The sequence below is a fragment of the Chelonia mydas genome, chromosome 14 (assembly GCF_015237465.2).
Source record: "Chelonia mydas isolate rCheMyd1 chromosome 14, rCheMyd1.pri.v2, whole genome shotgun sequence".
Taxonomy (NCBI): domain Eukaryota; kingdom Metazoa; phylum Chordata; order Testudines; family Cheloniidae; genus Chelonia; species Chelonia mydas.
In genome coordinates this window covers 39,542,054-39,570,051 of record NC_051254.2, presented here as the reverse complement: position 1 = coordinate 39,570,051, position 27,998 = coordinate 39,542,054, and the positions used below count along the sequence as shown (strand labels likewise).

The following is a 27,998-nucleotide window of genomic DNA, read 5'->3' as shown; positions in this document are numbered from 1 at the left end:
AGAGAGAGCACGAGTCCTGTGAGTCCGTGACACCGTTTAATTTTTTTTTAAAAGAGCTGATTTCTGACCTGAAATTCTTTTTTTAATGGCATGCTTGCCCATAAATCATGGTACATCCGATAATACAGGTATCTATTAAAATAGCAAATACCTGAAAATGACCAAAATAGTTAGCGAGAAACCTAAAACTGCACAAAATCCCAGTCCTCTAAAAAAGTGCTCCTTGGCACACAATGCCACTCAACCCCTGCTCTGAAGAAATCCATCAATACCATCTTCTAACTCAAATCCTGTGTCAAGTGCCTGTTCAAAGCCACTCTTGAAGACTCTGCCAGGGTTTTTGCCAGATCCCATTCTCAGGATCCTGCCTGTAATTGCTTTAATCAAACCGTTATGATGCTGCAAGCAAGAAGCAAGCGAGCACATGCTTAATGAAGTCAGTGGGTGCTTGTGCTTCAGGTTAATAACAACATTTCTCGCTCATCATGGGGGACGGTTGCAGATCCATCTGTTCGGGGGTTTGTTTACTTCATTCTCTTTAAAAGGCCCGACACCCTGCTGCTGTTAAAACCATCGTACAGGTGCAGAGGCTAGAACCAGCGGGATGAGAAATGTAAAACCCCCATGGCACTAAATAACCAGGATATGCAAACAACCTACTGGGGTTTGGCCTTTTCTGTACTGGGATCCCACTCCTCTCTGCCTGGAATCCGCAGCACCATGGAAAGAGGCAGTGGCTCCCTGCTGTCTGGTCAGGGTCATAGCCATAGCCCCTATCCTGAGAACCTTCCATTCACCCCGCCCCTTCCATCTCTGGCCCCACCCCTCTCCATTAAAGTTGACTCTAATGCCCCACAAGGAGCAGCCAGGGAGTGGGGGGTCTGGGAGCGGGCTGAGGTGGGGGGGCATTGAGAGGCTTGGAGGAGAGAGAGACGGAGAAAGAGATGAATGATGGTGTCTAGATGAGGGATGAAAGACAGAGAGCAGGAAGGCAGGGGGATCTCCTCCCCATAGATGTCCCACCCCCATAGGAATATATCTTGGGCAGTGCAGTTGGGTTCTCTGCTATGACCCATGGCAGCATTTGACCCAGAATTAGTTGGAAAATGAGGGGGTGGGGGAGAGAGGCAGTTCCCTGTGAAAACATTCAATCTTTCAGCAAAAATTCAAATAGGAAATATTTGGTCTGAAAAGTGAAATATTTTGATTTGGACAAGCTGTTACAGTGCCTCATGGGAGTTGTAGTTCGGGTGTCTTTAGGCCCAGCTCCCTAGTTGGACTACATCTCCCATGATGCACCAGTCTCTCGGGGAAGAGAGGCAGATGCATCATGGGAGTTACCATTCAGAAGGGTTATTCTGCTGTAGGCTAGGCCTCCAGTGTACACATCTCCCATGACGTACCATGAATATGGCTATCTTTTGGACATGGGTATTTTTAGTAAAAGCCATGGATAGGTCATGGATAGTAAATAAAAATACATGGCCCGTGACCTGTCCATGACCTGTACTATACCCCTAACTAAAATTTGGGCCGGGGCTCTGCAGGTGCTTTGGGGGGGGCAGTCCGGGGGCACTGCAGGTGCTGGTGGCGTGGCTTGGGACCCACATGGGTGCTGGGGTGGGTGGGTGACAGCGCACAGCCTGGGATCCCCGCTGGTGCCCCGGGGGTTGGAAGGGCTGGCAGGCTCCCTACCTGGCTCCGCGCAGCTCCCCGGAAGTAGCCTGCATGTCCCTGCAGCTGCAAGGGGGAAGGAAGGGCAGGGGGCTCCGTGTGCTGCATCTGCCACAAGCTCTGGCTCTGCAGCTCCCATTGGCCGGGAACTGCAGCCAGTGGGAGCTGCAGAGGTGGTGCCTGCAAGCAGGGGCAGCGTGCAGAGCCCCCTGGCCCCTCTGCCTAGGAGCTGGAGGAACATCCTGGCTGCTTTTGGGGAGTCCCCCCACCCGAGATAAGTGCCGCAACCCAACCCCCTGACCCAGCCCTGAGCCTTCTCCACACCCAAACTGCTGCTGGCCCAGGGCAGCCCCTGAGCCAGCAACACAGGCCACTGCAAAAGACACTGTGACTTCCATGACCTCCGTGACCATGACAGACATGCAGCCTTAACCGTGAGCTCTTTGAGAGGGAAGGCGGTTGCATCATGGGAGCCCCTGGTCATGCTGCATAATGGGAATCGTAGTTCAGGTGTCTCATGCCCCCAGGTTCTTCCCTAGGTTGGGCTTCCTAATGGGACTACATCTCCCATGATTCACCACACTCTCTTGGGGAGGAGAGGCAGATGCATCATGGGAGACATAGTCCAGCCAGGGAGCCTGGTCCATAGTCAACGATGGGAACTACAACACCCATGAGGCACTGCGGCAGCCTTGCAGAATTGAAATATTTTCGGGTTTTTTTGAGGTGTTGGGGGGAGGGAATGGAAATTCCCCACAAGGTGCAGTCACTTTTCACGGACCAATTCCATCTCGTCGAAAACCCAATTTCCCATCCAAACATGAGTTTAGAGAGAACATTTCCCACTGCCCAGCTCCCTGATGTCTCCAGCTCTGAGCCCTCCATGCAGTGACCCCCTCCCTGGCTCCTCTCTCCTTGCCAACCACCCCTGTGAAAACACCACGGGGGAGGGGGGGGAAGGAGGCTGGTGCCTGGGCATGGGGCCTCCTTTTCTCTCTCCAAAACCTCATGTGACACCCCTTCACAAACTTTCCAGACCAAAGCCACCAAGGGCTGGGATGGACCAGGTAGAATTTCAGGGGAATCATTCCAGCCAGTAGAAGATCAAGCTTATACTGGGATACCAAGCGACATGGGCCCATTGGTCCCAGCAGGGAGGAGCCAGGATACCGGGCTAGATGGGCCCGTAGGCCTGGGGTTCTGCAGCCATGCTGGCTTAGTGCTAGCTGCCCCCCTGCTCACCAGGGCCTGGTGTTGCGATACTCCTGCTTGTAGCGGATCCATTGGGCATCCCGTGACACTCCCGCTACCGTCCAAGATGGCCGCTTCCCCCATGGCACCCCGGCTGGGTCGTACCACCTGCTGCCGGGCCGTGGAGGAAGGCAGTCCACAGGATCTCCTAGGCCAGAGGGCTTTGACTCCGGGGCCGCCCGGACGCCTGGGTCCTTAGTCCTGTCTGTCAGGGCCGGCTCGGTGGGAGGGGAGGCGCCCTCAGAGTAACGGACCGTCCCACTTGGCTGGGGTAGGGGAGCTGGATGTGATGTGTCCTGGCTGGTGATCATTGTGCTGTCCAACCTGACATAGAGAGAGGGAGGCACCAGTCAGTGCCGGGGGTGTGTCCCCTCAAATACTGCTAGAGTGTGGTGGGGGGTAGACGTGGGGAGCACAAGCCAAGGATCGGGGGAGGGGAGGGCTCCCAGCAACGAGGGAGGTGGGCCATGTGAGGAACAAAAGCCAGAGGAGGAAGGATCACAGAGGAGTCCTAGAAGTTGGGGTGCTGGTGGCATGGGGAGCACGAGGAGGGATCCCAGCAGAGGGGAGGCAGGTGGTGTGGGGAAAGTGGGTTGGAGGGGGGTCATGATGGGGTCCTAGAAGTGGGGGGAGAGCAGGTTGTGGAGGTAGGGGGTGTCCTGGAGGGGTCCCAGAGGCGGGCAGCGGAAGCACGAATCTTACCGGCCTTCTGAGTCCTGGAGTCTCCTTAGTGGCTCTCGGCTGCTCTCTGGGTCAAGGAGCAAAATGGGGAGTGAGCAGCAATTCTTGTAACTTCCCTGATAGTCGCTCCCAGTCCCCCCCACCCTCGCCACCTCAGGACTGCAGGGAGCAGGGAGGAAGTGGGGGGCTCAGTGCACCTGGCAGTCAGTGCTGACCCCAATGCCCAGTGCAGCAGGGTGAGGGGTAGAGGATCAGCAAGAGGAGACCAGCGAAGATGTGGCAGGACTCCGGCTGGCTCCAGGGGGCTAGGACAGGACCCCCTGAACTGCCAGACTCTGGGGGCAGCTGCAGCCTGAGTGCTGGGCTTCGAGGCAATGGGAGAGAGCAGCAAGATGTCCACCTGCCAGGATGCCAAGAACCGATCCCAGCCCAGACACACCCAACCCCGCCCACAGTGAGAGGTGGAAACCCCAGTCCAGCTCGGGGTGGGGCCCTGCGCCCACCCAACTCACCCGCTCTCCTCTCAGCGCCGCCGGCCACCCCCTCAGGCAATGGGGCAGGGTTCCCGTAGCGGCTGTAGGAACTCCGCTGAGCCACAAGGCCTTCCTGCCCCACAGCGCTCCCCCTGGAGGAGAGAGGGGAGGAGACAGGGCGGGGTGATGAGGAGGAGGTGGAAGGTGAGGGGTGGGGGGGATGCCAAGCTGGGAGGGGGGAGAACAGACGTGGCATGGAGTCTCATGGGACGGGAGCACAGACAACGTGATGGAATGGAATTAAGGTGGGGGGTTCAGCAGGGGGCACTCTCCCCTCACAGGTGGTGCTGACACCTGGCCCGCACCGTGCTGAAGGGAACAGGATGGCAGCTCGGCCTGGGGCACTCCCCCTTGCACTCAGTGCTGATCTCGATGCCCTTGTTCCTGACAACCCTCGTGATCTGGAAAGGCCTGCTTTGCACAGGACCCTGTCCAAATCCCAACTCCGACACCTGCATTTCACCTCCCTGCCCTTTCCCCCTACAGGATCCACTGACCCACTTCATTTCCTGTCCTAAATGGCTGCAGAGTCCCTCTGCGGCTGTTCTCCAGCTGCCCCACCCCAGAGGTGGCTGCATTTCAGTAGAGGTGGAAATCACTCTGGGATCCTTGGAGGTACAAGATGGTAGCCATGTAAATGATCAGTCTACTGGCCTGAGAGGATCCCAGCTGATACAAAGCAGCGAGGACAGCGCCTGGCAAACCCATCCTGGTTTATACTCCAGAGCCAGGCAGCACCAAGGGACCCTGGCTGGTTCTGCGCAGACCTTCAGGAGGGGTTCAATCAAACTGCTGCGCTTAGCTTATTATTCAGGGTACCCAGTAGCTGGTGAAAGGGGCTGGCTACGCAACCACTAGTGGTTCTGTACCCCCAGACAGACCCACCCTCGGCAATGTGCTGCATACCTGCAGGGATCGATGAGATTCAATCCGCTAGACCCAAGTCCCTTCCCAGAGCTGGGCATAGAACCCAGGAGTCTTGGCTCTCAGCCCCCCTGCTCTAACCACTAAACCCAACTCCCCTCCCAGAGCCAGGGATAGAACCCAGAAGTTCTGACTCTGACCCCCACCCAGTTCTAACCACTAGACCCCACTCCTCTCCCAGAGATGGGGACAGAACCCAGGTGACCTGGCTCCCAGCCCTCCCTACCCTAACCACTAGACCCCACTCCCCTCCTGATGGCACAGCTCCATAAGATGGTTCCAGAGCTGAGACAGGCAGAGCAGTGCAGCTGCCCTCGGCCCCTGTGGTGCAACAATAAACGACAAAAGCTTCCATGGAAGGTTTTGAATAATAATAAAAAAAATCTCCAAACTTTATTGAAATGTAAACAAAAGCTCACGTTCCCGCATTGAACGCTAACAACCGAAGGCAGCTCAGAGCCCTGGGCAGCTGGGAGGGGACAAACGGGGGCAGAGATCAAAGAAAGACACTGTCAACCCAGTGAGCTAGCTGTGCGCTCGAAGGCTGGTGGACAAGACCCTGGGCTGGGAACCAGGAGCTCTGGGCTCAGTTCCCAGCTCGGCCACTGAGTGGGTGTGACCTTCGGCAAGTCCTGGAGATGCAGATCCTCCCAGGTATCTAGGTGCATAACAGCTAGTGAGTTCAATGGGCATTGTGACGGAGAGGGGACTTTCTGTAGTATTTGTATGGAGGCCTGTGTGTGCCTCAGTTTCCCCTGCATGTGGCACTGGTACCCAGAGGAGGAACACTGATTTAAGTTTGCTCTCAGGGCAGGCTAAGAGACATAGGTGGGGGTCCCCTCCCTGCCTGGGTGGAGCCAAGAGCCCTGAAGGAACTGGTGGAAACTGACCCAGAATAACAAGGGGGCCAGCGACCGAGCTCCAGGGCCTCATGGATTTCCCCGCCTCTCTGCCAGGAAGCTGAGCAAAAAGCCCAGAACAAACGAGCGACAGGTGGGGGAGGAGTTCCGGGGGGAAGCTGGGAGCAGAGGAAGGAGGTCGGCCTGAGAGACAGAGCCTGACCATGGAGTTCACTGTGCTTGAACCTTCTTTCCTCCACGCTGACCTAAGAACCGCCAGCTGCCGTGTGCAGGGTGACTAACCAATGGTTGTTTCAAAAAGGCTGCCACTGTCACAGTATTGACGGGAAGCACAGAGTATGGGGAAACTGAGGCATATAGACATCTCATATAACTACTATAGAACATTCCCACTTTATCACAGGTATCTACAAATACCTCTGAGGATTTAGGCATGAATTTCTCTGGCCTCAGTTTCCCCATCTGTAAAATGGGGAGAACAATCCTTCCCTTATATGCCTGGTCTGATTGTCAGTTCTTTGGGGCAGGGCACAACGGGGACCTGATCTCAGCTGGGGCAGGGACTGTCTCTCCCTGTGTGTCTGTGCAGCACCCGGCACAATGGGGCCCTGATCTCAGCTGGGGCGGGGACTGTCTCTCCCTGTGTGTCTGTGCAGCGCCCGGCACAACGGGGCCCTGATCTCAGCTGGGGCAGGGACTGTCTCTCCCTGTGTGTCTGTGCAGCGCCCGGCACAACGGGGCCCTGATCTCAGCTGGGCCTTCAGGTTTTAATATAATTTAAAAATAAGTGCACCAGATTCAGGTCAGGGAGGTTTTGAACCAAAGTTTTCCAGTGTTAATAATTATTAACTAATTAACACTTTCATTAAGCCTCATGACATCCCTGGGAGATGGGGCCCTAATTTTATACTTTTTTACAGATGGGGAAACTGAGGCACAGAGTGATGAAAGGACTTGCCCAGTTTCACATAGTGAGTTTGTGAAGAGACTCAGGGATCTCTACTCCCAGTTGTCCTACTTTAACCCACTTGGCCCCACTGCCCTCCCGGAGCTGGGGATAGAACCCAAGATTCCTTACTCCCAGCTCCCCTGTTGTAACCTGCTAGGCCCCTTCTCAGCTTTCAGAACTGGTGATAGAACCCAGGAGTCCTGGCTCCCAGGCCCCCCTGCTCTAACCCATTAGACTCCTCTGCCCATGAACAGCTGTGATGCCTTCAGGGGAACTGGAGCAAAAGCAACTGAGAAGTCATTAACAGTGGTTCCCTTTGGGGGCACCTGGGTACTGGCCACATCCTCTGTAGATCCCTACCATGGATCTGTCAGCTGAAGGGACCCCTTGGAGGGATCTGGCAGTCAACAGTGGATCCCTCCTGAGGCTCTAGCCATTGGCAATTTGTAGACAACCTTTTTAGGAGGCATTTGTAATGGAGCCATGTGGCAACCCGGGCAATCAGGAAGCTGGGGGCGGACTCTATTTGTTGGATTTAGCAATTGGCAACATGTAGTGGATCGCCTTTGGAGGACCCAGTAGCCTGTCGGTTTTGGGTGTTGCTAAGGCAGGCCCCTTTTCAGATGCACCAGTCAAAGAATGCAACTCAATCTTAGTTTGGTTTCAGTGGTTGGCAGCATGAAGCAGATCCCTTTCTAACCCACTCAAGAGAATAGAGAAGCAGATCTTATTCTGGAGTCAGTACTGGTGATCTGCACTGGATCTCTTTTAGATCCAGCCACTGGGAAACAAGGAACGGGTCATATTTTGAAGCCAGCAACTGGTAATCGGCAGCAAGTCCCTTTTAGATCCAGCAACCACACGAGAAAAGGGACTTTATTTCAGAGTCTTCTGTTAGTGGGCCAGAGTGGATCTTTTTAAATCTACCGACTGCAAATCACATGGGATCTCATTTTAAAACCAGGAATTGGTGACCTGCAGCAGATCCCTTTTAGATCCACCCATTAAGAAACATAAGCAGTAATTGGTGATCAGCAGTAGATCCTTTAAATCCAGCAAGCATGAACCACAAGGGGCACCTTGCTCTAGACTCCACCCACACTGGATTCCACTTAGATCTACTGAGAAACATAAGGGGATCCTATTTCTGATGATGAGATTAGTATTTAGTGATCCTTTTTAGATCCAGCCACTCAGAAAAATAAAGGGATCCCTTTAAGTCAGCAAATTAGTGGATTGCTTTTAGATCCACCCACGAAGGAACACACATGGATTCTATCCTTCAGTCAGCCACTGGTGATCTGCAAGTAGACCCAGCAATGATGACAGGCAAGGGGACCTGGTTCTAGAGTGGATCGAGGAGATTTAGTTTAAGTCCACTGGCAATTTATAGTGGATCCCAGTTAGATCCCAAGACAAACAAGGGGGTCCTATTTCTGAGTCTGCAGCTGCCAATTTGCAGTGGATCCTTTTCTTTAAATCCACCTACAGACAAACACAAGGGGAGGATCTGATCTGGCACCAAGCAGCAGATCCCATTTCGAGATCCGGCACGGGAGGGACGATCAGAACCAGATTTCCCACTGTAAACCTCTGAGAGCTTTGGATCCAAAGTACAACATATGCATATTTAAAAAAAGGGGGTGGGGGGGAACTACCGTGCTAATGGGACCGGATCCCTCTTCGGAGGGAGTTTTAGGATCATTCCATAGAAAAACAAGCAGCCCAGGAAAAACACCCACTGAGCCCCGGAAATAACCCAGCATCTGCGCCAGCCCCACCGAAGCCTATAAAAAAGGGCTGCGGAGGAACGATGGGGCTGAAACCCCACCTCTCGCCGCCTGAGATCTCAAGACACAAATGGACGACCAAGCCGGGGCGGGGGTGGGGGACACAGCGGCGACGTCAATAGCTGTTTTTTTTCCGAGCGGGTGAGGGAGCTGGGATGGGGAGGAGGGGGCAGAGAGAAAGACAGAGAGAAGACAGGTTAGATCCCAGGCAGGCTGGGGGAAATGTGACCAAGCAAGATCCCTTCCCCCCCCCCACCCAAAAAGAGGTGGCTGGTGACTTCTGGTTCTTATCCCGCCTGGTCTTCTGAGCTACTGTGTGGTTCTGGGGGCGCAGTGGGAATGGCTAAAGGCACCAGGCGTTGGTTCTGCTGGGCCAAATTCAACGGTGCAGGAAAAAGTGGGAATGACCCCCCACCCCCGCCCCCAACTGGCTGGAAAGCAGGGGGCAAGGGACAAAGCTGGGTGACGAGCCCAGAGCTGAAACTAGCTGGCAGTGGTGTCAAGTGAGAGCAGCTCGGAGCATGGCTGGCACTGATCCAGACCTGGGTATGCAAAGCATGAGTGTGCAAAAGTTAGTGCAGCTTGCATGGATCCAGCTGTGGGTGCAAATCGTGAGCATACAAAACCAGTGGGGGTTGCACTGAGCTGGCCCCGGCCATGCAAATGGTGAACCTGCAAAATCAGTGCACCCCCCATGGATCCAACACGCTGAGCAGGCAAAGTGTGAGTGTGCAAAATCAGAGAACTTTGCATGGACCCAAAACTATCATGTGCAACACAAGCATGCAAAAGCAGCATAGCTGATGTGGATCCAACCTGGTGTGCAAAGCACAAATATGGAAAAGTGGTATGGCTCACAGGTCCAACATGCTGGTGTGCAAAGGATGGGTGTGCAAAACTAGTTGGCTTGCACAGATCCAACATCTGAGCTTGCAAAGGTTGAGTGTGCAAATTCAGACTGGCTCACACAAATCCAACCTCTTGAGTGTGCAAAATCAATGCATCTCGCACACATCCAGCATCTGAATGTGCAACAGGTGAGCATGCAAAATCAGTGAGGTATGCAGAGATCCAACGTGTGTGTGTGCAAACAGTGAGCATGTAAAAACAGTGCAGCTCACACAAATCCAACACCTGAACTGCAAAGGGTGAGCAAGCAAAATCAGAGCAATTTGCATGGATGCAACATGGTGTGCAACATAAGTGTGCAAAATCACATGACTCCAACCTGGCATGCAAAATCAGTGTGGTTTGCACAGATCCCACACCACGGTGTGCAACATGAGTACAACATGTGCCAATGCAGCGCTCAGTGTGAACATACAAAAGGTGGTCTCCTTGCACGGATCCGGCACTCACACACAAAACTAGTGCACCTTGCACCGATCTGGGACTCGCTGTGAACGGGAAAGCCAGTGCAGCTGGCACCAATCTAGCACTCAATGCGGACGTGCGAAAGCAGGGGAAACAGCACCATTTTGACACCTGGCCAGTGCAAATCGAGGATAATCTGCACTGACTTGGTATTAGAGCAAATATGCGACGCTAGTGGGCGGGGATCTGGGCCTCAGCGGCAGCGTGTACAGCCCGGAGAAGGGGAAAAGTTTGGCATGGGCGCACAAACCGAGGGCTGGCAGTTTGTGCAAAATAAGGCCAACTCCCCTCAAGGCAGCACTTGGGGTGGACGTGCAAGACGTGGATGATCAGGATAAGCGTGCAATGCGGGTGGTCCAGCCAGGGCTCGCCAAACGACGCGACAGCTGCTTCCACCTCCCCGGTGCTGAGCAACTCCCCCTCATTCACAGCCCCACTGAGTCTGGCCCAGAGCAGGGAGGCCCCACATCCAGTCTGCAGCTGCCCGCTCCAGGTAACTGCGGGAGGGGACAGAGCTGAGCAGCTGTGCATTAACGCAGTTCAAAACATAGGACCAGGAGAATGAGGAAGAGGGTCATGCTCCCCCTTACCTGCCCTCCCCTCTGGTTCTTGGCTGAGTGAGAAGATACCACCCTGCACCCACATCCCCCAGATTGCCAGGACCAGATGTCAACCAGCAGCCCAGATCCAAGATCTGTAGGATCAGAGGCCAGCCTGTGTTCTAGAGCCTCAAGATCTCATGGGATTGGATGCCATCCAACAGCCCTGCGACCCAGATCTCCAGAACCGCACACCGCCTGGCAGCTCAGATCCCAGATCCCCAGGAGCAGGTGCTGCCCAGCAGCCAAGATCCCCGCTAATGGAAACCACCCGTAATCGGATGCCGCCCAGATCCCTGTGACCGGGCACTACCCAGCAGGATGCCCTCCATAAAAATGGCCCAGGCTCCTAGGCGCAATGCTGGCTGGGTCCATCAGGGTTACAGCGGCAACGTCCCCTGTCCCGTACCTGGTTCTTCGCCTCTGGGCGGCCAGCCCGCCCGGCTCGCCGTTGAGCAGGTGGTGGGCGGCCGCATGAGGGGGGCAGAGGCGCAGGTTCCGCAGCAGCTCCTGCTCGTTGAGGAAGGGCTTGAGGCAGGTGCGAACCGGCGAGTTCCCCAGGCTGCTGGAGCGGGTCAGCGAGTGCGACTGGTTGAAGGGCCAGGGTGGCTCCACCTCCTCCTTCAGGACTGAAGGGAGATGCCCAGGATCAGGCCCTCTGGCCCTGCTCCGTGCCCCCCACCCCCCTTCCTAAGCCAGGTACAGCCTGGGGGCCCTCGGGATCCTGGATTAACGAAGGGGAAGGGAGTGAACCTTGCGAAGTCATAGAGTTCTGGGGCCTCCTGTTGCTAGAGAGGCCCAAGGTGTGTGACAAAGGGGCATGTTAAGAAAGACGGGCCCAGGTTGTTTTCCAGCTCTCAGCCTCTCTTGTCTAGGGATGGCCCAGTGGTAAGGGTGCTTGTCTGGGCCTTGGCAGACCCAGGATCTATTCCCGGTTCTGCCCCAGACTCCCTGAATGACCTTGGGAAAGTCACTTAGCCTCCATGTGCCTCAGTTTCCCCATTTGCAGAAGGCAGCTAATAGCAGGGCCCTGCTTCCCAGGGCTTCTGTGAGGTGCTCAGATCCTATGATGATGGAGGCTAGATAAGATTGATAGAACATAATACGGACAGTCCAGTCCATCTGCCTATGCTGTGTGGCGGTAGCAATGGGATGAACCCCTCCAGCCAGCAGTGTGTGTGTGTGTGTGTGGGGTCCATTCTGTCCTCTCTGCAAAGTGGCGGGTGGGGATCTGCCCTCCCCCATCAGAGGGGAGGTGGCTTCCCCCGCAACGGCTGTGGGAGCGGCTCCTGGAGAGGGCAGTGTGGTTGACGGCTGATTGGTGGGTGCAGGGCAATCATTATGCAGGGCAGTAAAGAACCCTCGGGGGGTGCGCTGGGTGAGGGAGGCAAAGAAGGAAGCAGAAGGGGAATGGGTAGTGCAGCAGCTGGGCTGGGGGCAGAAGGGAAAGGGGAATCATTCTAGCCCCCCCACCCCCCATTCCAGTCAAAGCAAATGGAGGGACATACTGAAAACCACACGTGCCAGCAGCCTCATTTCAGGGGACCCCCTGTCACAGCCCTGCTGAGTCCAGGCGTCCCTGTGTGGTGACACTAGGCAGTGCAGGCTGGGTTAGTCAGGCTAAGGGCCCACAGGGTCCAGCAGCCTCAACCCCCCTTTGATGTTCATTACAGCCAAGTGCTGCCTCTTCTCAGCCACTGGGGCGCCACAGCAAACCTCCTGGGATTGTTTGGGGACAGAGGGGCACATCCTAGGTGGGGATACTCCTGAGCCAGCCAGTCCCCCATCCACAGGCTGGATCACAGCCAGCGCCCCCATCCCATTCCCCACCCCCTGAGCCAACCAGACTGCTCCGCCCCTCCCCCCGGGCTGGATCAGAGTCCGCACCCCCTAGAGGGGAAAGGCCCTGTGTCTCATTCCCCAGCCAGCCAGTCCCCCATCCACAGGCTGGATCAGAGCCAGCGCCCCCTAGAGGGGAAAGGCCCCATGTCCCAGTCCCTGCCCCCCACCCTGGGCCAGCACAATGGGTCTCTTACACTCTCGGTCTGTCAGAGAGTAGGGTTTTATCTCCTCCTCAGCACGTTTTGGAGGCAACTTCCTCACCGGAGCTGCAGGGAGAGGGTGAGAAAGGTCAGTCCCAGAAAGGCAGAGGCCAGAAGGGGTTGGCCCAGATCGTAACTACCACATCCCAGAGCTGGAGGTTTCAAACCCGTCCTGGGCTCACCGGAGCACTCCAAACCAGGCCATGATCACTCCTGGCCTAACTTTGATTGCCAGCTCTTCAGGGCAGGGCCGGTCGCTTTGGTCTGGGTCTGTACAGCGCCTAGCACAACGGGGTCCTGGGCAGTGCCTGGGCTAGTAGGCGCTACCGCAGCAAACGCACCCCAGGGTCCTGGCCAAATCTCACCATGGCTGATTGCATTGTACTGCCTCTCTAAGCACCGCACCCTGTAGGTTTCCTTTCCTTTCCAAAACATGCGCGGTTGCTGTTCGCCGTTAAATGGATGCTGCACCCCACCCCAGAGGTGGCTGCATCTCAGCACTGGCTGATTGATCCCTGTGCCGAGTTGCTGTGCATCTGTTCTCCAACTACCGCACCCCAGAGATGGCTGCATTTCATCCCTGGATGAGCAATCCTTGTGCCGCATCACTGTGCAGCTGTTCCCTTCCGCCACCCCAGAGACGGTTGCATCTCAGTGTCTGACAAGCATTCCCTGTGCGGCGCTAATATGCAGCTGTTCCCCAGCTGCCCCATCATGGAAGAAAGGAGCAGGTACCCTAGAGCTTGAAACACTGATTGCTAGACTCGGCAAAGCCCTACAAAGCAGCGTGTAGGGCACCAACCCATCACTGAACGGGATGCGGCCCCATGAGGCATTAGCATTTCTGCCAGGAGGGGTCCAGTTGGAGCAGAATTGGCTGAGCGGAAGCAACATCCGTCGCTATTATATCTGCATTCCCCTACCACCCAGTCACTGCTCAGCAGCCGTCCAAACCCAGAACAGAGAGATGCTCCCTGTTTTCAGAGACGCTCGGGCCAACCTTTCCAAGAGCAGCCTCTGACTGTAGTCTCCCTTGCATGTTTGGGCCCCTGTCGCCTAGGATCCGCTTTCTAGATTTTAAGGGCAGATGGGACACTTGTAATCTGAGCTCCTGGATAAGTCAGACCACAGAACGGCTCTGGATTGATCCCTCATTGAACCAGAGCAGATCTTTTATGGGGGAAAAAAAAAGACCCGTTATTGATTTTAAAATCTCCAGTGATGGAGAATCCAGCACAGCACAGCTGGGCCAACCATTAATACCCTTCACTGGTAAAAATGTACCAGTCTCAATCTTCCAGCCGTTGGATCTTGTTAGACCTCTGTCTGCTAGACCAGCGTTTCTCAAACTGGGGGTCCCAACCCAAAAGGGGATCTCAAGACTATTGTAGGGCAGTCGCGAGATCACACAAATTATAGGGTGACCATACGTCTGAGTTTTCCCAGATATGACCTCCTTTTTGGTCCTCCAAGCTCCGTCTGGGTGGATTTTTGAAATACAAACAAATGTCCGTAATTTTCTCTTGCTCGTCATTTTTCCTGGTCTTCAGAGCTGGGTGCCCGGCCAGCCGCTGTCGCTCTCCGGCCACACAGTTCTGAAGGCAGCACTGCCATCAGCAGCAGCACAGAAGTAAGGGTGGAAATACCATGCCATGCCGAGCAGCCAGAAAGTGACTGCAGCTGGCCAGGCACCCAGCTCTAAAGGCAGCGCCGCCATCAGCAGCAGCACAGAAGTAAGGGGGGGCATAGTACGGTTACTTAGCTTTGTAGGGATCTGCACTCATGTTGCAAAAGCTATGTCTGGTACCAAGAGTGAGGTGGGTTGGCACAGCCTGAAATATTTTCGAAGGGGGGCCCAGCAAAAAAAGTTTGAGAACCCCTGTGCTAGACTGAAGAACCCCCTACTATCAGATTTCTCTTCCCCATGCAGGTACTGCTAGACTGCGATCAAGTAGGCTGACCAGATGTCCCAAGATTAGGGGCTCTGTCTTAAATAGGCAACTCTATCCGTCGCCCCCTGAAAAAAAAGTGTCCCGATTTTTCACGCTTGCCATCTGGTCAACCTAGGATCAAGTCACCCCTTCACCTTCTCTGTGCTCAGCTAAAGTGATTTGCCCAAGGATCCACATTTCCCACTGTCTACGAGTGGCATTGTGCGTGATCAGCACCTCTGAGAGCCAGGCTGGAGGTGTCTGGAGTCAGGCAGCCCACGACCGAGGGGCTGGAAATCAGAGGCCATTTGATATGATGGCCTGGGGGTGTAACCAGTAGGAGATGGCAGCTGTCCCGAGCTCCCCGCTCGGTGCGTGTGGGAGACAAAGGACTCTCTTTGTTCCAGCTGGGCAGGCTTTTGAAAACCCAAGGGAATGGAAATCGTGTGACAGGGATAAAGGCGTCTAGATAGGGACGCTGATTCAATCGGTCTCTGCAAGTCCCCGGCTTGGAACATAGCGTCCCCTCCCCGCAAAGCAGGGCAAATCGCAGAGCTCGATCCCGCATGCTGCCTTTCAGTGACGGCTTTCAACCCTGGCACAGAATGGATTAGGGCGGCAGGGCGTGGTGTGGTTGAGTTACCTCAAGAGGGCGACAGAGCGCTGCTGCATTGGCCAGCCTGCTCCTGATGCTGCTACAGGTTGGCGCTCAGAGCATGGTACTGGATGAATGATGGGAGAGTGGAAGACTCAACCCCCATGCCCCGGTGTGGCACTAGGGGGTGCTGTGCTGTAGGGAGCAGGGTGGGGGCTTAGTAGGGAGTGCTGTGCTGACCGCAATGCCCCAGAGCAGCACTAGGGGGTGCTGTGCTGCAGGGAGCAGGGTCGGGGCTCAGTAGGGGGCGCACTCCCCTCAGTAAGTGCTGACCCATAGGGGGCAGTGTCCTTTCAAGGTGCCGATCACTCACATTCAATCAGGCACTCACTCTTCATTCTTCTCCTCCTAGTCCCACTTCCACGAGCTTCCCTACACTTTTAATGGAGTAACTGAAGAAAAATTCTTCTTCACTTCCTGTCCCAAACAGCTGCTAGTCACTGTATTCGTCATATCTGGCCTTATGCTCGGGTATGAGTATTAAACAGCTGCTATGCCCCACCCCCAACACGGGTCAGTGGTAGGTGAGCAATCCCTGTGTTGCTGCGTGGCTGTTATCCAATTGCCCCACCCCAGAGGTGGCAGCATTTCAGTGCTGGTTAAGCCATCTCTGGGTGGCGCTGTTGCATGGCTGTTCATCAGCTGCCCCACCCAGAAGTGGCTGCATTTCAGTACTAGGCTGAGGATCTCTGTGAAGTCTTGCTGCCTGGCTGTTAAGGAGCTGCCGCGGCCCACCCCAGAGGTGGCTGTGTTACAGCTGTGGTTGAAACAATGCTTGCATGAGGTAACAGCCTGTCAATCTGCACAGAGATGAATGTGTTATGTAGACAGCAACAAGCTGTAAATTGCCACTTGCTCTGCACATGGAGGTGCCGAAGCGGCGGTAGGGAAGCTGACAAGATGGGGTCATATCAGCCGAGATTCGGGGGGTCATCACAGGACAGAGGAGAAGAGGGGGATTCTGTGTGGGGTTCAGGGCGAGATGCAGGGGAGGAGACACTCAGGGAGAGGTACGAGTTCCTTACTGCATTGATGCTGCTTAGCGAGAACGCCACCCCCACGGTGACGGGAGGCATGGCAGCATGGGGGCCAGGAACCTCAGGCAGGGAGGATCTAGGCATGCTAAGAATGCACCAGCTCTCTATATGAGACGGCCCAAGCATGAGGGGGAAAAAAGGGCAAGGTTAAGTTCCAGAGGCATTCGGTAACACTGCCCCCCGCCCCCAGCTCTGGGACGATCAGCAGCAGGAGGAGGAGACAAAGGCAGCACAAAGGGTTAAATCCCACTGATATGAATGAAGTCAGCATGAGCCTGTGGAACTCACGGACACGGGAGAGTCCTGAGGCCTGGAGCTTAGCAGGATTCAAACACAGGCAGGGTTGCCTAAGGGTTAGAGCAGTGGGCCGGGACACAGGACACCTGGATTCTATTCCCTGCACTGCCACCTGGCCTGCTGGATGAGTCACTTCACTGCTCAGTGCCTCAGTTTCCCATTCTGCCCTTTGTCCGGGTGAGAAGCAGGATACAGCAGAGGTCCTGTTCCTTCCCCGCAAGTCTAGATGTAGCTCCTTCTTGGGGGACTACAACTCCCAGAATGCACCTGGCCTTAAAGGGGCCAAACCCCAATTTTTGTTTCCCGTTTGCTCGCCACCCAGGCTAGCTGGCCCAGCTGGCCGGGAAGGGGTGAAGACCACCTCCCCCATTCGCTTCAGGCCTGAAACCCCACAAGGCAGTGGAAAGACAGGACCCACCAGGCAGAAAGCAGGACTGAGTGGTGCTGTTATCGCTCCGATTGGGGGTGTTTGCTACCCCTTCGGGGCTGCCACTTGCCCTCCAGATTTGTTGTCTTAGCCCCTGGTCTAAACCCCAGGCCTCTGGGGTAGCCCTGCCTATGCAATGGGGTAGCAGGACTGACGCTGACCCCTAGGGGGCAGGCTGGGCTTTGCAGCGGCCATCAAAGCAGCCCCCAGCTGGCGGCTGCGACTCAGGGATGTCCCTGGGCAGGGTACGGGCTGCATGTCAGGGGAGCGCCCCCTGCTGACGGAGGGGGGGGGGCCACCCACGGCCAGGCCACTCACCGTGCTGGTCAGCAAAGAAGCCCTCGAAGATCACAAAGTTGTTCACCTGGGAGAAGCGAAGGCCACGGACAATGAGAAACTCCTGCCTCTGACGCCTCCTGCCCCCACTCCCACTCCCCCGCCTGGCGCCAGCCCCCAACACCCCAGTACCAGCCGCCTTCCCCACCCACGCTGCCCCCATTCCGCCCCAGAGACAGCCCCTCCCCTAACTCCCTGCCAACCCCATTGTGCCCCAGCACCAGTCCCCCCTCCTCCCTTCCTTTTCTCCCCAGTGCCAGCCTCCCCCACCCCCATTCCCCTAGCACCAGCCCCCCCGCCCCCCCCCCCCAATACCCTCATACGCCTGCTCTTTGCCAGCCTCCCCTTTGCCCTGCCCAGTCATGCTCAGGCCCCTGCTGCTCCAGGAGGACAAAGGTGGCCTGAAGTCACATCCAAGCCCAGGAGCGGGGGAGCTGAGAATCAGTCCCTCTGGCCCTCCAACGTGGGAAGAGCCTTCTCCTCTGCAGCTCCCTGGCATGGCTGGCAGCCGAGAAAGTAGCTGCTCCTGATAAATCACTCAGTACATGCCCTCCGTCACCCCAAGAGCACAATGGGGTGTATCCATCCCCCACCCCCGGAGGATGATGGGAGGAGCCAGAGGGTGCGACTCACCTGGGGGATGGTCCCCTGGAGGTTGTAGTGCTTGTGGAGGAAGCAGAGGAGTTTCTCCGAGGGGCGATCCACGGCCAGCTGGTGGGGCTGCACTCGCTCACGCTGACAGCCAGAGAGGAGACACAATCAGGGACTAGTCAAGGTCACAGGGTCAAGATTAAACACACCCACGGTGAAAGCAACATCTTCAGCTAAAGGACTGGCTGGCACAGGGGGTGGGGAATGGGTAGGGCCCTACCAAATTCACGGCTCCAATCTGGTCCCTGGTTGGGAGACTGGCTGGGTCAGGGGGGCAGGGAATGGGACACAGGGCCTTTCGCCTCTAGGGGGCACCAATTCCACTCCAGCACCAGGTCAGTAGCTGCTTAAGGTTGTTCCCATCTGTTGGCCCACATGTGAAAGCAGTTGGTGAGCCCGAACACAGTTCCTGGTCACAACCACCACCTCTAACTGGCCACTCCCCAGCAGCCTCAGGCCTGGTCACAGACTCCGGATACCAGATCGACCAGTGGTCTGGAATCCAGGCTCAGATGGACCAATGGGGTCCCCCAAAGATGTGGTAATACAGGTCCAGATGAATCAATGGGGTCACGCATTGTGACAGTCAGGATCCAGACACCCCAAGGGGAGAACAGGGGGTTTGAACCCCCCAGAATAAGTGACTGAATCAATTCATTGTGGACAATATTACTGTGTATCAATATATGTCAAGGGTGGTCTTTAATGAAAGCTTGTAGTGACCTGAACTTTGTGGCAAGGAGGAAATCTGTGTACAGGCTCTGGTGATAACCATATGCACGTATGTTCAGAACATTGTAACTGTAACCAGGATTCAACTACAGCATCACCTCCCGACAGGGGTGTGAAGCAATCAGGCAGGCAGGGGCACCAAGTATTGGCCTGCCCAGGGAAAGCTCATGGGGGACTACTGGAGTTAATGGAAAGACACGGAAACTGACAAGAAAACCCCAGTCTTGGAAAACTAGGGGAGGAGGGAGTTTCCCGCACTCTGTGAATTCCCACAGTCTGGGCGGGGGGAACATGAAACCCATAAAGCCTGTCCAAAGGGAAGAAGGCTTGAGGAAGTGAAGGCTGTCCAGGGCTGGCATCTAAGCAGGATGCTGTCTGTGGCCCACTAGAACAGAGGGCATGCTGGGAAACCGTTCAGGTAACTGGCATCAGGAAAGGGAATTTGGCTAACAGAGAAGCGTGAAGCCTGAGACAGCGTCTTTATTTTCCGCGGAGCTCATCCGCGTTGGCTTTCCCTCACTATTTCCCCTTTGGCACTGCGATTTCTCTATTCATTCAGCTTTTCCCCTTATTTCTCCTCCAAGCCGGGCTCTAGGATGCAGCCTGTGCGACAAAGGGAACTGATAACTGGGGGCAGATTTCACCCCTTCGGGGGGGGGGGGGGAGGGGGGGGAGGAGGGAACCAGAAGGGAAAGGTCCAAGTGTGGGGTAATTCAGAGAGACAGGTTTTTTTTGTTTTGTTTTTTTTTTTTTTTGGGGGGGGGGGGGGGGGGCGGGGGACGGATGGACTTGGGCTAGTGGGGCCACCCTGCAAGGAGTAACTAGGTTGGTGGAAGCCAGGGTGAGACCTTTATGCCTGGAATCAGAGCTCTGAGCCGTACGGGCACGATGGCACCCGAATTTACAAGGCAGGTGGTGCCAGACCCCCTCACTGGTCTGGGTGATCCCCAAACCCTCCCACCCGGCATGGCAGGGAGGCAGGAAAGGGGTGAGAGGGACCCTCCCAGACAGAGCAATTCCCTTGGGCTCCTGCTCTCACCTGCAGCATGCACTGGAAGAGCTCCTTGCCGTAGCCGTGCCTCTGCAGTGACTCATGGATATAGAAGTCCAGCACGCACAGCGGCTCCACCTCGTTGTGAGCCCCATGGCGATCCTGGGAAGGGGGGGCGGGAAGAGGGAGAGAATATGCAGGCAGTGCTGAATAACCAGGGGGCCCCCAGAATAGGTGACCTGCCCTGAAAAGTCAGGGAACCTAGGAGTCCTGGCTCATGGACACCCCTGCTCTAACCCACTAGACCCCACTCTCCTCCCAGAGCCAGGGATAGAACCCAGGAGTCCTGACTCCCAGCCCCCCACCACCTCCCGTTCTAACCCACTAGAACCCACTCCCCTCCCAGAGCCAGGGTTAGAACCCAGGAGTCCTGACTCCTAGCTCCCGCCGAACCCACTAGACCCCAACTCCCTCCACAGAGCCAGGGATAGAACCCAGGAGTCCTGACTCCCAGCCCCCACCCATGCCCCATTCTAAGCCACTAGAACCCACTCTCTTCCCAGAGCCAGGGATAGAACCCAGGAGTCCTGATTAAAGCTGGGTGAAACTTTTCCAACAGAGGTTTTTCCCCTGATGCTGAAATTGATCCAAGTAACAAGGATCGCAATGTGAATGGAACACAAAAGGCCAGTTAGACAGCACACCACTGAGGTTAGCACAGACTGTGAGGGGACAGTGCCCCCTACTGAGCCATCCACCCCGCTTTGTGCAGCACAGCACCCCCTAGTGCCGCACTGGAGCATTGGGTCAGCGCTGACTGAGAGGGGAGCGCGTCCCCTATTGGGTCTCCAGTTCAGAGCTGCATTACAGCAACTCACCAGCAGGAAGAGCTTCTTGTAGCCGACCTTGAGGAAGCCGATTATGGCCCCTTTCCCTGCTCTGCAATGGGGGAGGAAAAGAGGGGACATTAGCGAAGGCATCAAGTTGGGAGAGAGGAGACACACACTGATGGGAAGCCAAGATTGTCCTCTCTGTGCATGAAGTTCCTCTAGACTCTATGGTACCAGCTGCATAGGGTCAGAGGAGCCATGGACAGGTGAGCGAGGGTCCCATCTAATCCTCCAATATCTATGGTATGGTGAATGTAGAGGGGGAGGGAATGAGAACCTGTGAAACTCACTGCTGCAGGACATTACCCTGTCAAAGAGCTGAATGAGGCATAGGCACCAACCTTCCTTGGCACCGGTGGGTGCTCGCCCCCCCCCGCCCTCACTCCAACCCTTTCCCCAAAGTCCCCGCCCCAACTCCGCCCCCTCCCTGCCCCTATTGGATCCCTTCCCCAAATCCCTGCCCCAGCCCCACCTCTTCCCCAAGCATGCCACATTCCCCCTCCTCCCCCCTCCCTCCCAGCTGCGCGGAACACCTGTTTTGCGGCGCAAGTGCTGGGAGCTAGGGGGAAAAAGCAGGTGTGACGTTATTGACATGAACTGGGACCGTATAGATCATTGTTGCAACCAAGGTCCTGTAGTGGCACCAAATCTTGTATAAAGGGGGGTCAAATAAGGTGTCTCAGACAAGGTTATGGTTTGCTGGTTATGATTATGCTGTCTATATGTGTGTATCATTTTTGTAGTTAAAGTTATGAATATTGGCTCTATACTGTCTGTATTTCAAACTTATGCTATTCTTCTGGGTGACACCCCAGACAAGTTGGTGTCAGCTCTGCCTAGCCTGCTTGATGGCCCATTAAGGACCATCCGCTATACAATTGACCCATTGAGAGAAGGCAGACATGCCTCGTGACTTAGCAAGGTATGCAGGGACATGCCTATGGACAGAACTCTGAGGTTTTTCCGGGCCATGTGATGGACAGCTTGTCTTTAGGACAAAGAAAGAAAGACCACATGGCAAGAGAATATAAAAAGCAGCTGCAGCTCCTCCATCTTGTCTTCAGGCCTGCTTCATACCTCTGGAGGAACTTTGCTACACTGAAGCTTTGAACCAAGGACTGAAAGACCCATCCCAGCTGTGGATGTACTCCAGAGACTTGATTTGAACCTGTAGTTTATTCTACCGCTGCTGCAAGCCTGAACCAAGAACTTTGCCATTACTGTATGTCATTGATTCCATTTAACCAATTCTAGCTCTCATCTATATCTTTTTCCTTTTATGAATAAACCTTTAGATTCTAAAAGGATTGGCAACAGCGTGATTTGTGGGTAAGATCTGATTTGTATATTGACCTAGGTCTGGGGCTTGGTCCTTTGGGATCGAGAGAACCTTTTTTCTTTTACTGGGGTATTGGTTTCCATAATCATTTATCTCCTTAACGAGTGGCACTGGTGGTGATACTAGGAAACTGGAGCGTCCAAGGGAATTGCTTGTGTGACTTGTGGTTAGCCAGTGGGGTAAAACCAAAGTCCTCTCTGTCTGGCTGGTTTGGTTTGCCTTAGAGGTGGAAAAACCCCAGCCTTGGGCTGTAACTTGCTTTAAGCAATTTGTCCTGAACTGGCACTCTCAGTTGGATCCCACCAGAACCAGCATCATTACAGCAGGCACGCAGCGCGCTCAGGGGAGGAGGCGGAGGTGATGGGGGTGATGGAGGAGGGCAGGGGGGCGGGGAGCTACCAGTTTTTCCCTGTGGGTGCTCCTGCCCCAGAGCACCCACGGAGTCGGCGCCTATGGAATGAGGCATGTAGGGGAGCAGACACTGGTGTAGACACATCCAATCCTCAGGCTTCAGGACAGGAGTTGATGCCCACCTGAGGAAAGGACTGGGGGCCAAGAAGGAATCTCTCATCACATGAGGGTACTGCCCAGTGGGGTGCATTGGGGGAAGTTTATAACTTTCTCAGAAGTACCCAGCACTGGTTGCGTGAGAGGCAGAACCAAAGTGTTCATTGCGCTGATCAGGATACTGGGGTAGATGGGCCCATGAGTATGATGCAGAGAGGCAGGATACCGGGCTAGATGGGCCCATGGGTCTCATGCAAGGAGGCAGGATACCAGGCTAGATGGGCTCATCAGTCTGATCAACGGAGGTGGGATACTGGGCTAGATTGTGTCAATGGTTTGATCTGGGAAGGCAGGATACCAGGCTAGATGGGCCCATGGGTCTGATCTGGGGAGGCCAGCTAATAAACCAGAACAGCCCACTGGTCTGATGCAGAATGACGTGCCCTTCTCCACAGGGATGTCTCGGGAACCAAACCCGGGTCGCAAAGGGACTCACGTCTTCACTTCATTGTCCTTCAGGATGTAGAGAACGTGGTGGTTTGTCTGCATCCGCGAGGCACTGGTAATTGGGGCCGGCAGGTTCTGGGCCTAGAAACAGATTTGGGGTGAGCTGGGGCAGAGGGCAAAGCTGTGCTGGGGAGGAGAACTACCACAGCTCAGCCCTGGATCGGACCCAGTGCCTCCTGGCTCCCTAAGCCAGCCTGTACCCTGCCCTGGGGCCACGTCGGAGTCAGCGCCCCCTAGAGGGTAAAGCCCCCCCCGTCCCATTCCCCACTCTCCTGAGCTCACCCATTTTCTAGCTCACTGATGAGCCTTCATCTTCAAATAACAGGGTGGGGTAAACAAGGGTGGGAGAGCTCACATCTGGCTGACCCTGGTACCCCTATTTCCCCCCACCCCAGAGCCTAATCCCATCCCATGTGCCATTAACTTCTCGGTTTCCAAACTCTACCTTACCTTGGCCGAGGCCTTGCCCATCTCGTCTATGATGGTCATGAGCTGCTGCTGCAGATCCACCCTGAGCAGAGAAGAGCAAAGGAGTTAGGACTCGCTGGAGTCTGAGCCACCCACAGAAGGAGGGACTGTGCCCAACCTTTGCTGAGGGAAAGGGGTCTGAGCCCCTAAATGCCATAGGGGGTGGGAGGGCCGCAGGAGGTCAGGCTGTGTCTGAGATGCATTCACATAGAAAAACATCAGCAAGACAATACCTTATTGTTCTCCAGCTACCAGCCTCCTCTGCTTAATGACTACCCCCACTCCCCTCCCAGAGCTGGAATAGAACCCAGGAGCCCTGGCTCCCAGCCCCCTCATGAACCCACTGGACCCCACCCCTCACCCAGCTGGGGATAGAACCCCTGGAAGGGGGGCCGTAATGTCCTGGCCACCTGCTCTCCCCACCAGCCCACCCCTTCAGTCCTTTAACGTAAAAACCCCATGTAAGCCACAATGGAAGGGCCTCGGGGGATCGTGAGGGACTCTCACAACCCACTGCACTCTGGTGCAGTCCATTAGGCAATGCACACATGAAGCAGCAGCAGCAGAGAGGAAAGATTTAATCGGCTGTATGTTGCTGACAGCCTCTCCCCAGCTCCTAGTGCAAAAACTGTCTACCAGTGAGTGTCTGAAGGGAGGAGGATTCTTTAGGGGATGGAGGGGGGAGCTAAGAGGGATGGGGAGGGCCTCTCCAACTGGGTGTCAGGGCCCATCCCCTAGCACTGGGCAGATCTTTGAGCCTATGCAAGTGTCTCTCCAAGGGAGGAGGGCGGAGTGTGAGCACTGAAGAGATTTTGACCTAGGTCTGGACAAAGGCCTGGAGAAATAGGATGTAGGGATCAATGCTGCCCAGCCCGTCTGGGGCTGGAGTTGATGGGATCCAACGGAGTTTTGCCTTCTGCTGAATTCTGTTACTCCTTCCCCCGCCGTTTACAACTAAACACCAAGATCTGTTCTAGCTAGGGCGACCAGACAGCAAGTGTGAAAAATAGGGACAGGAGGTGGGGGGTAATAGGAGCCTATATAAGAAAAAGACCCCAAAATCGTGACTGTCCCTATAAAATCGGGACATCTGGTCACCCTAGTTCTAGCCCACTAGACCCACTCCCCTCCCAGAGTCAGGGATAGAACCCAGGAATCCTGACCTCCAGCCCCCCGCTCTAACCATCAGACTTCACTCCCCACCCAGAGCCAGGGATAGAACCCAGCAGTCCTGATCCCCAGTCCCCCTGCTCTAACCACTAGACACCACTAAACCCCACTCCCCCCCCCCACCCCCCCTGAGCTGGAGCTAGAACCCAGGAGTCCTGACTCCCAGCCCCCCCTTCCCCTCACTTTAACCCACTAGAGCCCACTCCCCTTCTTGAGCTGGAAATGGAACCTAGGAGTGCCCCACACACCCCAATCCCCAGCCTATGTTTCTCAGTCCTTCACTGGGAGGGGCCAGGCTCTTCCATAGCCAGGGTTACATCACGCCAGGGACGCTGTGGCACAGATACATGGCACTGCTGTGCAGATACGTGACCACCTGGAGATGCAAGGCCCATGGCTCACTAGTGGAACTGTTGGTTGTAGTTTACAATATGTGGGGTTCTGGCCCTTCCTCTACCTCCGCCCCATAGTTCAAAAGTCAGCAAAACACTCCAGAGGCCATTTAAAGAAGTGACTTCGTGAGGAAGTGGTGGCAATTACCCAGCATGCTCCACAGGCAAGGGGTGGCAGATTATACCCAGCACAGGTGGTGCAATTTACCCAGCATGCCCCTTTTACCCAGCTGCACCAAAATCCAATCACATGAACAGCTATTACCCATCATTCCCCAGGACAAGGGTGCCTAATACCCATCATATCTGGGGGCAACAATGTGGGATAGCTATTACCCATCACACCCCAGGACAAAGAATAGCTATTACCCATCATCCCTGGAGTCTGGGTGATGTCCAGAAATAACCTTGCCTCCTATATCCCCAAAACACCACTGTGGAAGGCTCCAGAGGAACCAAATGGGGGGGAAATGCCAATGATCCTAAAGGACCCAGGCTTTCCAAAACAACTCCACCCTGGTGCCGCCCTCAGTTGGACACTCTGGGGTGCTCTAAATCCAGCGAAAGCCAGCCTGGCAAAGCCTGGACACAGGCTGACCAGGGGGAAGCTGAGGACTGACCCCAATTGTGCATGTGGAGAGCGCTGAGGCAAACCCTCACCTGCTGCCTGGCGCAGGGCCCCCATCTACACCCCTACTCCGGTGCCATTAGTCGGGATAAGTGACAACACCACGTCCTGGCTGCAGTTTTGGGGCAGTGGTGACAGGCATCTCCTTCCCAGCACACACTGGGGAAGGAGCACCTCTCATACCCTGGGGCAGGGGTGATGGGCACCCATTACCTATGGGATCCTCCCAGTACCTATCATGTCCTGAGGCAGGAGACACACCCCCGCTACCCATGGTGCCCTGGGGCAGGAGTAATGGGCACCCGTTACCCATGGTGCCCTGGGGCAGGGTCCCGCCCTTACCCATCGTGCCCTGGGGCAGGGGCGATGGGCACCCATTACCCGTGGTGCCCTGGGGCAGGGGTGATGGGCACCCATTACCCGTGGTGCCCTGGGGCAAGGTCCCCCGGGGCAGGGCCCTCTCCTTACCCAAGGTGCCCTGGGGCAGGGGTGATGGGCACCCGTACCCACCGTGCCCTAGGGCCCACCCCGTGCCAGTTGCCATGACCCCTGAGCGGCCCCGCGCTGGGCGGGGTGCCAGGCCGTTGCCATGGTTACCTGTGGGCCGCGGTGTAGCCGGGCCCCCGGCGGCCCGGCGGCTGGAGGTGCTGGTCCACCGCCGTGACCCGCTCCCCGAGCAGCGCGTCCACATCAAAAGGGAACTCCATCGCCCGCCGGCATCCGGGTCCTGCTGCTCGCCCCCCCCCCGTCCTCCGGCGCGCGGCGTCCGTCTAGCAACGCGCGCACCGCCCCCTAGCGACGCCCCGCTTCCGTGGCAAGCGTCCCGCGCCTGGTCCCGCCCCTAGCAACCGGGCCTCCCTAGCAACCACGGGCTTGAGCTTGCCCCGCCCCCTCTCTCACTCTGCTCCCGCCCCCCAAAAAGGGCCTTGGGCGCCTCTCACTCCTGCCCGAGGGCACGACGGGCAATATCTGCTCCTTGTCCCAGAGCATGATGAGTAGGAAGTGCCCATCACCCCTGCCCCAGACCCTGATGGGTAAGGGGTGCTCATCATTTTTGCCCCAGGGCATCATAAGATCCCAATAGCTGTCCCCCACATCCAAGTCCGCCCAATATCCGGGAGCACCCAAAGCCTCATCACCCTCAAACTATGGGATCCACCTAATCTGCCTCCCATTAAAGGGGGCTTCCCATAGGCTGCCCTCCAAATAGAGGGGCCCACCAATTTATGATCAGCAATTTAGGGGACTCCCCCAACTCCAAAGTCTCACCCTTCTAATGAGAGGATCCATTTAATCTGGCTCAGATAAGGAACTACCTCTGCCTCCTCCAATGGACGGGACACCCTAATCCGGTCTCCATCATAGGGATCCTCCCAATAAACAAATCCTTCTGCTCCCTGAAGCTGCCTAACCTTCGATAGGGACCCCCTGGACTGCCCCCCTCATTCTGCCTTCCCCCTCACTCCATAGGAACCCCCCATCTGGTCCCCCCATTATACAAGACCCCCAAAACAATGACTCTCCCATCATAGGGAACCCCAAGGACTATCTGCTACCATAAGCGCCTCCCCCAACCTGCCACCCCCCAGTAAGAACCCCCTTACAGTCTAGTCCCCCAATATTGGAGAGCCACTTTTAACAGTCTGACATCCCCTCACATGATGAGACACCCTTAGTCTGGATCTCCCAGTGGAAGGGCCCCCTCAGTCTGTCTCCCCCATAATAAGACTGGTCCCTCAGTAACAGATCTCCCACTCCCAACCCTGGTCTGTTTCATCCAAGGGTGTATTATAGAGGTGACCCATCCAATCCTGGGGGACACCCCCACCTCTGGGCTGGTCACCAGGATGAGGGAGGAATATTGTAAACGGCCAGCCATTTCACCCCCCACAATTAAAGAAGAGGGCACCTCCGGTCAACCATGGTGGTTGGGGAAGGGGAAGAGGCAATTGTGAGGACCTCCCCTCCCATCCACAGATAGATTCCCCCACTTCAGGATAGGCTGCAGTGGCCAGGGCAGGAGGAATATCATGGCAACACCACCATCCCCATCCCTAAAGAGAGCATACCCCCAGATCAGGCTGCAAGAGGGAGCTCAGTACCACAGAATGGGAGTCTCTATAGGCCACCCCCCAAAAGACTTTTCTGACCCATCTCCTATTTTATACTTTGGCCATCACTGTGGTATCTGGGAGCCCAGCTGCCTGGGATTTATGGGGCATCTGGCATGGAAAGGGAGAACCCTGATAGAAGGGGTTCCCTAGCCCACTGAGGGGGTTAGGACAGGCAGCACTATGACGGCAGAGGGGGGCTGCAGGCTGGGGACTCGAGATTGGGGTTCAATTCCCAACTCTGACAGACTC

At 55.8% G+C, this 27,998-nt stretch overlaps 1 protein-coding gene across 6 annotated transcripts; it reads right to left on the bottom strand.

Moving 5' to 3' along the window:
- Positions 1 to 8: 8 nt before the first annotated feature.
- Positions 9 to 26,423, bottom strand: ATAT1 (alpha tubulin acetyltransferase 1). 6 transcript variants are annotated; one of them, XM_037913697.2, is made up of 13 exons: positions 26,233 to 26,417; positions 23,428 to 23,488; positions 22,967 to 23,058; positions 20,613 to 20,673; positions 19,783 to 19,896; positions 17,994 to 18,095; positions 17,343 to 17,388; positions 12,672 to 12,743; positions 11,045 to 11,264; positions 4,119 to 4,231; positions 3,628 to 3,673; positions 2,917 to 3,249; positions 9 to 590 (listed from the first exon to the last, which is right to left on the bottom strand). In XM_037913697.2, exons 1-13 carry the CDS (start codon positions 26,340 to 26,342, stop codon positions 539 to 541), a joined length of 1,422 nt encoding a protein of 473 aa, XP_037769625.1. In that variant the 5' UTR covers positions 26,343 to 26,417; the 3' UTR covers positions 9 to 538. The 6 variants fall into 6 exon arrangements, with proteins under 6 accessions (XP_037769625.1, XP_043384150.1, XP_037769627.1 ...); XM_043528215.1 differs by lacking the exon at positions 9 to 590 and having other exon boundaries at positions 2,402 to 3,249; XM_037913699.2 differs by lacking the exons at positions 9 to 590; positions 4,119 to 4,231 and having other exon boundaries at positions 2,402 to 3,249; positions 26,233 to 26,423.
- Between the last annotated feature and the right edge of the window lie 1,575 nt (positions 26,424 to 27,998).